The sequence below is a fragment of the Lepisosteus platostomus genome, chromosome 2 (genome assembly GCF_059453375.1).
Source record: "Lepisosteus platostomus isolate fLepPlt1 chromosome 2, fLepPlt1.hap1, whole genome shotgun sequence".
Lineage (NCBI taxonomy): Eukaryota > Metazoa > Chordata > Actinopteri > Semionotiformes > Lepisosteidae > Lepisosteus > Lepisosteus platostomus.
In genome coordinates this window covers 72,446,238-72,457,700 of record NC_142612.1, presented here as the reverse complement: position 1 = coordinate 72,457,700, position 11,463 = coordinate 72,446,238, and the positions used below count along the sequence as shown (strand labels likewise).

At 37.7% G+C, this 11,463-nt stretch overlaps 1 protein-coding gene across 1 annotated transcript in view; it reads left to right on the top strand.

Moving 5' to 3' along the window:
* psmd1 (proteasome 26S subunit, non-ATPase 1) overlaps positions 1-11,463 on the top strand; it is a 54,061-nt gene that overhangs the window by 32,560 nt on the left and 10,038 nt on the right. Inside the window, exons 17-19 of the mRNA XM_088617014.1 lie at positions 3,006-3,120; positions 6,544-6,660; positions 8,859-8,961. Of these exons, the coding sequence (XP_088473140.1) occupies positions 3,006-3,120; positions 6,544-6,660; positions 8,859-8,961 (335 nt within the window). The remainder of the gene's footprint in view (positions 1-3,005; positions 3,121-6,543; positions 6,661-8,858; positions 8,962-11,463) is intronic.

Sequence of the window (11,463 nt, the reverse complement as noted above, 5' to 3'; positions counted from 1 at the left end):
TGATGAGATTATCCAGATACAAAATGGATTTGGCTTGGAGTTACACAGAAAAAAACCTGCTGTTCTTGATGACTGTAATACATTTCTTTAAGGATAACTCAATGCCTGGGATTGCACAGATTACAAAGATTCCTAAGCATCTGATATCAAGGACATAAGATGAATATCACCATCTCCTGGGAGTCATCCAAATTATCCATTGTTAAATAGCTCTGTCCTGGTACTGTCTTCTGGAATTGTAAAGCCCTGCTTTGCGTGCCACTTATTAGTAACAGTATTACCGTGCTCTTAGTGATTCTTAATGAATTTGTCTCTTATTTAGGAGCAGCAAAAGAAAAACAATTACTTCTCCCTATTTACATAGTGCTAATGGCGAGTTAACTTCTCCTCTTTAGATGTTATCAAAGTAATTGTTCTCTGTAAATATATTCTATGCTTTTAAACTCAGACATTATGAGTTATATTCTCTGCTTTTTTTCCTTTTCTCACTTATAACTACTTAAATATACCATCTCTGTCCAAAGACAACCAATGGTATCATATTTAGACATAATCCTTTATGTTCAAATGTAGAGTTCACAAGACCTGTTGATGCAACAGCAAATGGTTTTGTGGATAAGACATGTGAAATGTTTGTCTGCTGTATCAACTTTCATGTTTCACAGTTGTTTTTAAGTTATTCATATTATCCTATAACCTGCCTTGATAATTTGTTCTGTGAAGAAATGCAAGTAATATGTAAAGATAAGTAGCTTGGTTTTGTCTACACAGCAGGACTGTATTTTCTTTATATTTTCTTAAATATTAGTTTCTTAAATCCCCTCCTTCTCCACAGTTGGATTGAAAAGGTCAAGCATGCTGTTTAAGCCATTATTCTGGTTTGCAGCATCTCAGAAACACTTTCATTGACAGTCATCTCCGTTTCCCTTTTTAATTTTTCCTGTCCAGAAAGAGAAGAGCTAGTGGCACTGTCAGACATCCGGTAGCAATACTTTTGTGTTCAGAGCAATTTTTAATTTCAGTTCTCATGCTTTTTTCCTTGGCTATTTAAATGTTGTGTTTACAACATGATAATTGTTAGTATAGAGTAATTAGCTCTGTTTTTCTATGCTTTTACAACAGCTCATTAATAACCCCAATCATTCTGTGGCCTCTGTTACTTTCTTGTTCAGAATGTATGTGCTGGAATAAAAGAACCAGACCACAGTGACCTGCATATTCCCTAAATCCTAACTTCCAAATCAGAGCTTACAAAGAAACCACATTAAATTCACTTTGAATTCAGATAATTCACTTGTGGGTTTTGCTCTAGACTGTGCCTCTCTTAAATTGCAAGTCATCATGAAGCAAACCCAGTGCCAGCTGTATTTCTCAATAACAAACCTGGCATAGCTGATTATCCGGCACACATAGAAGATAAGTAAAATTCCCAAGAACTTATATATTCATTTTTTTACCCCACTCCAGTATGCGTGTTTGAGTGAATTGTTGTTGAGCACATGGAGTATTAGCTAAATTCATTTTTGTTTTAAGTCCTCAAATGTTTTTTAATAAACGTTTCTATAAAATATGCTAAACCAGCATAGGTTTATGCTTGGTTTATCTTATTTAAATCTCCGCTAGATTTGTGCACTAATGGCATTAGCCCTGCTACTTGGAAAGAGGTTACATGATAAATTCAGCACAGTACACCATAAATACACCATCTTGACAATTCTGCCTCGACCTGTGAAAATGTGGGAAATGTGTAAGCTTTCTGAACTGAGGCGAATAAATGAAGATGTGACTTTTTTTTAAGTCTTGATTTAATTCAAACCGGGAAGATCTCGTATTGAAGGATTCCTGGCAGCTGGAAATGAATTCCAGATGCGTAGCGATATGGGGTAAGGGGAGTGGTGTTAGAGCCCTTAGAGGTCATGGTGGAATCGCTCTGCATGCAGTGCTGAAGGCCCATCCATGTGCTTCCGCTGTTCCACACCTTACCCAGCTGTCTGCTCACAGAGCTGCTTTGAGCAGATACTGTAACTTCCACTTTTCATATGGGGGTGAAGGTCTCCTTGTGTGTACAGGTGCCTTTTCTGTCCTTTTGATCTGGAGTGTGGTGTAGAATCCTTCAAAAGGCATGTGCTTATGTTGACTTTTGAGGTGGTAAATGAGTACAGAACAGGGGTGTATGGCATCTCATATCCTGGACAGCTTTACTTTTAAGTGCACCTAATATGCCCTTTTCCTATATACAGGATATCAGATTTAGAGGGATTTTAAAGAAGATACGTGGAGATTGCTATGCTATTCTCTTTCAACATAGGAAATTGATGTTTCCATTCACGTGGAAGTTTAGGTTTGGGGTTTTGTGCAATTAAACTTTGTAATTCTGTTAAGTGTGAGTATTTAGTTCTATTTGCAATAGTCTGTAGACTTTCCTGGAAAGATAACATATTGCTTGAGATGTGTACAGTTATAAAAGGCTGGTTCTGTAAGGACAGTATAAAGGATAAAATAGCAGCAATAGCTTTTAACTTCCATTTTAGGAATGGACTCCTTGGGTGGAGGTAAGGATATTCTAGCAACTGTAACAGGTTTGCTTAATATTGTGCAAGCTCCAGTTTTTGTTAAGTTTGGGAAATGCAGAGGGTTTAACAATGATAAACTTGTCAGCAATTGTTGTTCAGCTTTAAACGTCTTATAAATACATTGTTTTATGATGCATGATATAGGGAATACTAGTAGGTTGTCATCATAATTGCACCTACAATAGTGAATGTGGGATGAAAGTATGAAATTATCTAATGGACTCAAGCCATTATTAAAGTCCCTAAGAACGTACCCTTGGATAACTCCATTTAAAGCAAGTTTTTTGTATATATATATTAGCATATGGAAAAGAGGGAGGGATCCCACTGGAGTTTCTATCTGTCAGAAATGTGTTGGTGCATTTCAGCTGCGCAGAGGTGTAAGTGGACTTGCTTGTGAATGCTTGTGGTGTGTTTTGTTTCTTCTTGCAGGACTCCAGAGCAGTGCCCCAGTGTGGTCTCCCTGCTGTCAGAGAGCTATAACCCTCATGTGCGCTGTGGAGCAGCTATGGCCCTGGGCATCTGCTGTGCTGGGACAGGAAACAAGGTGAGCCCTTTCTCTTTCTCTTTATTGCCACAGTCTTGGTGGAGCAGTAAGTGGTGCTCTTCCCCCCAGATCAGAATTTCAAAAACAAGTGCCCCATTAAAAAGGAGTTAAACCGAGGTACAGTTTATTGAAGATCGCTTTAATACTTTTGGAAAGAGCAGGGGGAGCATTATCCCAGTATCTTTGCTGAATTCTGTTTTGATGCATTCTGGCCTTTAAGTTTATCTTCAATTCAATTGAAGCAACGTCTCACTTCTCTACCTGATCTGCTATGTGACGGAGTTGCTCGTATCTAATGGCTTCTGTGTAGAACCCAGGAGGGGGCTTTACCTCATTGGTGTTTAAAGTGGGTCACCTCCTACATGTCAAGGGCTCTGATCCTTGGAGAGGGAAAGTGCTACAGAAATGCAAGGAATTATTATTCTAATTATTATCTAAACAATGTGAAGATTCTGATTCTTTCCTTTTCTCCTGCGCAGTTGTGGCAAAGTCTTATTACCGCTGCAGCCACCATCAATATAACTTCTCATTGAAATAAACAGAGTTTATTTTCGCAATCAGCAGAAAATTATTCTGAATTACAATCAGTTCTTAGAAGCAAGTGAGACAATAAACTGCAATTCTTTCCACATCTCTACTTTTTGGTGTGAAAAAAACCTTTAGATGCTTGAACTCACTTGCTATATGTAGACCAGGGAGCTCAGGGGAGGAGATTGATTATATTTTGCAAACCTCCAGTCCACTTACCTGGATCCGTGCCACTGGGTCTCAGACCTCCACCACTTTCCCAGCCCCTAAGGAAAGAAACAATTGCCCTTCCAAGAAGCACCAGACATCTGGGTCTGGCACAGGCGTTTTTCCACACCAGCTGCTCTCATACGTTTGAATGAGAATTTGCCAGCTGTGTCTTGCTAACTGCCAGGATGAAACTGATGATGAAGCCTGACCCTTCTCATCTCAGCCATAAAGAAGTCACAGAGTAAGAGTAATCTTGTTATTGAGGACATGACAAGTCAATCTTCTCATTTTGGACATGACAGGCTGGATCATGGCCATACGCCATGGGTGCACTTGAGCCAAATCTTTCATGTAGCTCCTACTCTTTAGCCCTCTTCCTCTTCCTCTTCTTGCAGAGAACTCATTTGACATGTGCTGGCATTTTTGTCCAATTCTGCAGTCTGTTAATGAGAGGTGGGACTGTGTATGTAGTAATTTAGCAGCATCATAAGCAGTATTTGGGGATGTAAAATTGGAGATGAGAACACTCAGGGAGCCAGCATCACTAATTAATAAATGCCATGTCCGCGACTTCTATGAGATGCTATGTTATAAGACGCCTGCCTAGTTCAATCATATCTTATTATTGCTTGGTAGTACTGACCTTGATATAGACCATTCTTATTTATATTTGGGTGTTTTAAATGGCCATTAAATCCATTTACCATAAATCCCTGAGAAACAAGGAAGACGACCCAGACGTTCTTAAAAAAATGGGAATATCACTTGTTCCTGGAAATCCTTGGAAGACTCTTTATTTTATTGCTGCAGTCTCTTTCCTTGTGGCAAACCTTTGTGATGTTTGGAGAAGCTGATGGTTTAGGGATTAAATGTGTGTACATGGAACGGTTACCTTCTAAGAGAGCCTCAATCATAGTTTGTTTGATTTTGTTAAACCCGGCACTCCATCAGAATCTCATTGTAGTAGTTAAGAGCTGCTTTAGAGAGTTTAGTCCTGTGGCATGAAGACATCACAGAGCGAATGAAAAAAACACTCACCAACACTGAGAGGAAGTGTATTCTGCCAAGTCTGATCACAGGCGTGATCATTTTCAGATATCAGAGCCAAAGCAAGTATATGGGTCACTTCACTTTGGATTGAAAAATATAGACACGGTTTTAGAACTAATCTGGTATTTTTTAATTTAAAATAGATTTATATAAAAGGAATGATGAGATGATTTTTTAAAAATTAAACCCAATATATGTCCTAAATAATGACAAATTGTGTTTTTAAGTTAATATTATTTAGACATCCACAATTTTCACATAAATGAAAATAATGAAAAACAGGCAGAAATCAGACTGAATGTCAATATTATTTTCTGCTAGAGATATAGCCCAATCTTATCACTTTTTTTCCCCTGGTTGCCTTCCAATGTAATTTACAGAGGCTAAAACACTGTTTTTGAATACTATTATGTTCAAATGGGGGTAAGATGAATGTGAAATCAAAATGTTTTCCATCGTCTTAAAGGCTATTGTATAAATGAATATTTAACAGCATTTTTTCTGTAATGGTTGTGAGTCCTGTGTTTTAAATTGCTCTGTAAGGTTCTATTCTTCCTGACCATGGGGTGTATGTGTGAGGCAGGCATATTCTCACCATGTTTAGGAATTTTCTCTCGATGCTCAGGTTCTCCCAAAAAGGCTGGAGAGCAGTCATGTTCCCTGCCGAGGGATGGATTTTTCTAGCCTCTCTCTTTTCTTTTCAGATATTCCATCCCTTATCCCCAAACCACATACCTATGACCCAAACCATCTAACTGTACGATACACAGTATTCAGTTTTTTTTTATTCTCATGGATGGTTTGTAACTTGATCAACTTAAGCTCCCTTTTCATGCGTTCATTATTTCTTACATTTTCATTGCTGTGGTTTGATTAAAAATGTTCCTGCTATATCCTGTTGGCTTTCGAAACTGTTGCCTCGAATCAAAAGGACAGTAATCACCTGGGAAAAAATTGCTTCTCGACCCCTAGAGACAATCAGAAATTTCTAAGAGCAAATCTGATTTATATTACCCAGTACAGGGGCATTGCTTCTTAAAGAAGTTTGCAGTTCCAAATTTGGTAGACATTATAAAGATTAATTGGCAATTCAAAATTAAAAATAATATGAGGTTGTATCATGGTATTTTCTTAAATGATAAACCCTACTGGATTGATATATTGTAGAACAGCACACATGGGATTTTACAGCATTACTGTGAAACTGACACCTTTTATATATTTGTGGATGCGTTGTATTTTTTTTACCTTTTTGAAACCTTTATTTTAATTCCTTTAACATAAGCAAAAGACCGCTTAGCAGTAACAGTTAACCAAAATAGATATAATGTTTCATATGAAAATGAATATGGGGTTAATAAGGCGCTACAAAAGTGCTGTATTCTTTTGCAAGGTGTGGATCATACCACATAGCAAGTTGAGAAGTACCTTTAGTGAGGCGAATCATTTAAAAGTGGAAATGTCTTTGTGGCATTTACTTGATCCAGAACGTGATGCAGCCTTTCAAAATTAAAACATGCATCTTTATATGTACTTCGGCATGTTGGGAATGTGTACTCTGGTTTTTAATACAAAGCACAGCTGAAACAGAAGCGATGTTTAGTAATCTTATTTTGTCTCAATTTTTCTTTTTAGGAAGCAATTAACCTCCTGGAGCCCATGACCAATGACCCAGTCAACTACGTCAGGCAGGGAGCTCTCATTGCTTCTGCTTTGATCATGATCCAGCAGACAGAAATCACATGTCCCAAGGTAAGTGACTGCCACTCACAGAAGAGAAGAGATGGGTCGATCTTTTCTACGAACAGTCTGCATACCAAGGAGATGCCAAGAAAATAAATCGGGATAAAGAAAATAGTGTAGCATTTTGGGAGGTAGTGAGAGGTGACTTTGTTTAAAAGAGATCTATTAAGGCAACAGGCCTCTAAAATGCAAAACATGAATGTGATGTGCTGACTGGGACTGCAATTTTCATGGATCCTAGGATGGCGTTGTCACATTTTTGCCCTTTAGCCACCTCTCACTACCTCACACCTTTGTTCAGTGTATTAAAAAATCAATCTTTATAATTCACAGCAGGAAATAACAGATGTTTCAGACCAAAACCTGCTTTAGAGTTTTCCTTTATATACACAAGTATAACACCAAATATTGGACCTGTTGAGATGACAGTAGGTGTCTGGGATTTATGATCTAAAATATCTGTCCCCGTTATCTAAAATGACTCTTATATTTATGCTGGATTGGAGCTGTTTTTGGGTGCTGTGTTTTCCAGTTGTGCAGTTCCACAACCCAAATGTGAATGACCATGAAACATATGGGTGCTTAGTGGACGTGCATTGAAATGCAGCAGGGACCTGGGCTATGTGCTTATGAAACTGCTTTTAGAAGCTTTTCTAAAGCTGTTTTTTTTTTTCATTCTTCTGCTTTTTGTTTGGACTTTTCTTGTATAAATCTAGATTCCATTTTAAATAAGAACTTGTGTCTTTTTGAAGTCTCATTCCTTAAAATACTTCAATTTCGTACTTAAATGCTTTTAATCTTCTTGAGTAAATATTTTCATATTATCATGGTTTATTTATATGAAAATTCAATATTGTTATTAAAGACATTGATCTGCTATTGTTTTGCAGTGCAAAGGTACTCATAAGGCCTTTCTTTAAAAGTATTATATTTATGCGTGCCGGATGTTAGTGACAGCCTGATGGGTTTTGTTTCTTACTGTGGCACAAATATTTGGCATTAGGAGCAGGATTGCTTACACCCAATGTATGGAATGTGAAGCCGCCCGCTGTCTCTTGTCTGCAAGCTGTTTACATGATGGTCCAGTTGTAGTCCTTGAAGTGGGATTCTTGTCACCACACAATAAAACACGTCCAAGACACTACAGTAGACGTAGACAGACATCAGGCATTTGATGATAGTAACGTCAAAGATAAATTATGAAACAGTTTGCTGCTGTTTGCGTACTACTAGAGATTTATGCAGTTAAGCACTTACGGCCCTAAATGTTTCATCACAATGTTGACAGTGCACTCCTCGAAGTCAGTGTCAGGAAACATGAGTGTTAGACAACCCATTCTTGCTGTGCTCCAAGTAATTGATGCTTCAGTTCTGTGGAGCCTTTCAAAAAAAGAACACACTGATTGGCCTTAAAATGGTAGGTAACTCTATCAGCAGTTCTCGCCATGAAGGAAAAGTCTGAAATAACTAAAAGCTGGGATAGCCACCAGCATGAGTGGTTTTGCTGGAATCCTTCCAAGTTTCAAGCTTTTCCTAAGATGGCTTTAAATAAGAATACAATTAATGTGAGTTAAATTACCGAATGGCAGCTCAGCCTTGTCCAACACATTGAAGCTAACCAGATTCACTTAATGGACATGACAGCAACTATCACTGTAAAACTATTTGCTGACAGAATGGATTCAAGAAGACTGACGAGTAATAGCTAAAGAACCTGTAACACAGGAATGTAGCTGAGTCGTTAAAGTGCACTTCAAAGGGATGTTTAGAAATAATTATTTGAAGAAATGTTTAAAGATTTGTTGTATGAAGCAATGCTATACATACAGAGTTCAAATTGTTAAAAATGGAGTGCCAAAGATATCTAGGTTTGATGGTATGGAAAAGGGAAGGTTTTGGTCTGCATGCCTGTTAATGCTTTCTGTGTATGTCTGTATATTTTATAACCTGTAGACCAAAGAGAAAAAAAATTGAAGGTTTTCCCTATTCTGTTCTTTGCAAAACTATTGGCCTGAATTGTTCTAAGCCAAGTTAAGGAAAATAAATGCTCTTTTAGCCATAGCTTGTTTTAATTTGCCAGAGTAGTTTGTTTTTTTAATAAAATGCATTGCATTTTTAACCCCAGACTTATGCCTGTCCTCTGTTCAGTTATGGTCATACTATGCTTTACCGGTCTCTTACTTTAAGATCCTGTTATCTCCTCATAGGTCAACCAGTTCAGACAACTCTACGCAAAGGTCATCAACGACAAGCACGACGATGTCATGGCCAAGTTTGGGGCAATCCTGGCACAGGGTATTCTGGATGCTGGTAAGTGTTTTTCCAGAGATTTTCGATGGGGAAAATAAAATCTATTTAATCCTTTTAATGTATTTAATTGTATTAATACAAATCCATAGTATTTTGCATATTCTGTATTACTTTGTAAATGTACCCCGGATATTCAGAGGAGGTGTATTTAGGGCTGAGAATACAAAGCACTTCCTTGGAAGCATGGGGAATGATGTGCCCTGTCATTTTGTTAAAGCTTATTTATTTGCCATTTGCCAAGAAACAAGCAGGTGGGATAACAGGGTCAATTAAGCTTTTTAGTAACCAAATGAGAAACATTGGTGAAGTGGCATTTTTTTTTCTTAAAACTGCTTTGCAATTACTTGTGACTATCTCCTTAGTGATGTGTAACATACAGAAAGTGTTATTTCTCTGTGAACCTTCCTGGCTCAAGAAATCTATACTGTCATATCAGCAGTCATTCACACCACAAGGCTGGCCCCAGCACAGATGTGCACACACATATTCCAGACGCTCTTTCAGATAAATATGCATGTGACACCCAGCACGATAAGGTTAGGATGTACACCTGTATGAAATCCTGAGAAAACCCAGGGGTATTGCAGTCTTTCATCACTCTTTCCATCAGTGACTTTCTGAATTTTGAGAAAAAAGCACATTTAAACAGTCATATGTATATATATATGTCCGGAAGCTTTTTTCTTCTCAGAGGCATTGAGCTAAAACTCAGTATTGCTGTGGATATCAAAGGATTAAAAAGATACATCTAAAAATAAAGCACATATCTTTGGTAATCAGTATCTCCATGATCTTAAGACTTGGTCATTGGAAAATTCAATCCTAAAACATAATCAACATTAATACTATGTATTTTGTAAATTTCTGCTCTTTTCTGATTAAAGTAATGATAAGTGGCAAAATAGAACTACACATACCACTATGCCATTTGAGAAGTAAGGCAAGATCTTAAAATAAGATTGCCTTTTGCTCTTTTCTTAGCTAAACAAGTGTTTTGGCTTGAGCACATAAATACACATTTGTGTCTGCAGAAGCCAGTAGTGGAGGGATGAGTGTGCCAACAGTCTCTGTTTGATCGAACGCTGCTTTTAGTTTGTCTTTTTGAGTTAGAACATGTTGCGTGGAACATGGAACAAGACCTTAAACAGTCAATGAACAGGTGTGACAAAAGTCCAGCTGTGCATATCACTTAATATATTACATCCTAAAGCCCCATAGTATGGCACATAAATGACATGGCGAATAGGATGAAACCATAAAAAAGACCCTTTTAAAAGAGAACTGGTATATCGCATTGGGCCCAGGTTAAATTAAAACTTTGACAGCTAATTCCATGCTCTTTGCATAATGGCAGCTTTCAATTGGGTAGACATAACAAGCCTGCTAAATGGAAAGCAACCATCCATGAAAAAATGGAAAGCAACCAGTAATGTATTCAGAATTTGCAACTAGCAGGTAGATCATATTTTTGATTCATTTTGAGCCTTGGGTAGATATTGCTTTTGGGAAAGGCAGGTACAATCCTGTAGGCCTGTTAAATGGTTTACACGTTGTTTGAGTCGCACAATATTTTAAATTATTTGTTCTTTTCAATCTCAGAATCAATCACTATGAACATGATACTTTGTTCTGTATTTGCTGTTTCTTCAGCCAATTAAATGACAGAACCATACATGAGAGACAAGACGGTGCAGTGTATTTATCTGTGCCTCAGTAATCTGCAGGTTAGGCATTTCAGAAGCTTTAATTTACTGAAGCATAAGATATTCTGTAAAATTATGCGAGTAGACTTACTATCAACATGCCAGAATGGCAAGACTTTGCTGTCTGTCAGTGTAGAAATAGAAATATCTGGCACCACAAAATGTAATTTTATATGAAAGAAATTCTATCACTTATGCTTTTAGTTAAGTAATGCATTTAAGTGGTTTGCTTCATTTTTGTTTTGTTTTTGCTAAAGTCTGCTGACTTTGTTGCATTCAGAAAGCCAGTGGGCTGGCTGTCTAGGGTGTGCTTTCAATTGACTTATTTATTTTGCAGAGACAGCCATTTTGTATGGCTTGCAAGTTCTTAGTAGAGTACAGCAAGCATTTCATGGACACATTAGAAACTTTATTCTCATTAAGAAAAATAAAGTAAATCCCAGCTTAAAAGTATCTATAGTTCATGGTTTGCACCAGGTGTTTCATGTTTTTTTTTCTTGTGTCCTGTCTTTTGGTGCTCTGAAAAATATGTGCCTCTTAGCCATTGGTGCCACAGAAAGTGAGACCTGATCAAAGTAGCACTGTGCAGTCAGGTTGCCAGCAGTCACTACAGGTTAAGTTCTCTAGCGACTAGAACTTACACTGCCACATTGATCTTGGCAAATGAGTCGTGATCTCCCAGATCGTTATCATTAACAGACTGTTGGGCTCTTACGTTTTGCCAGGTTAGAATTACTGGCTCTGATGCTGAGCAAAAGTGTACTGCATCAGTCTAGCCATCGATATACCAATAGCACAG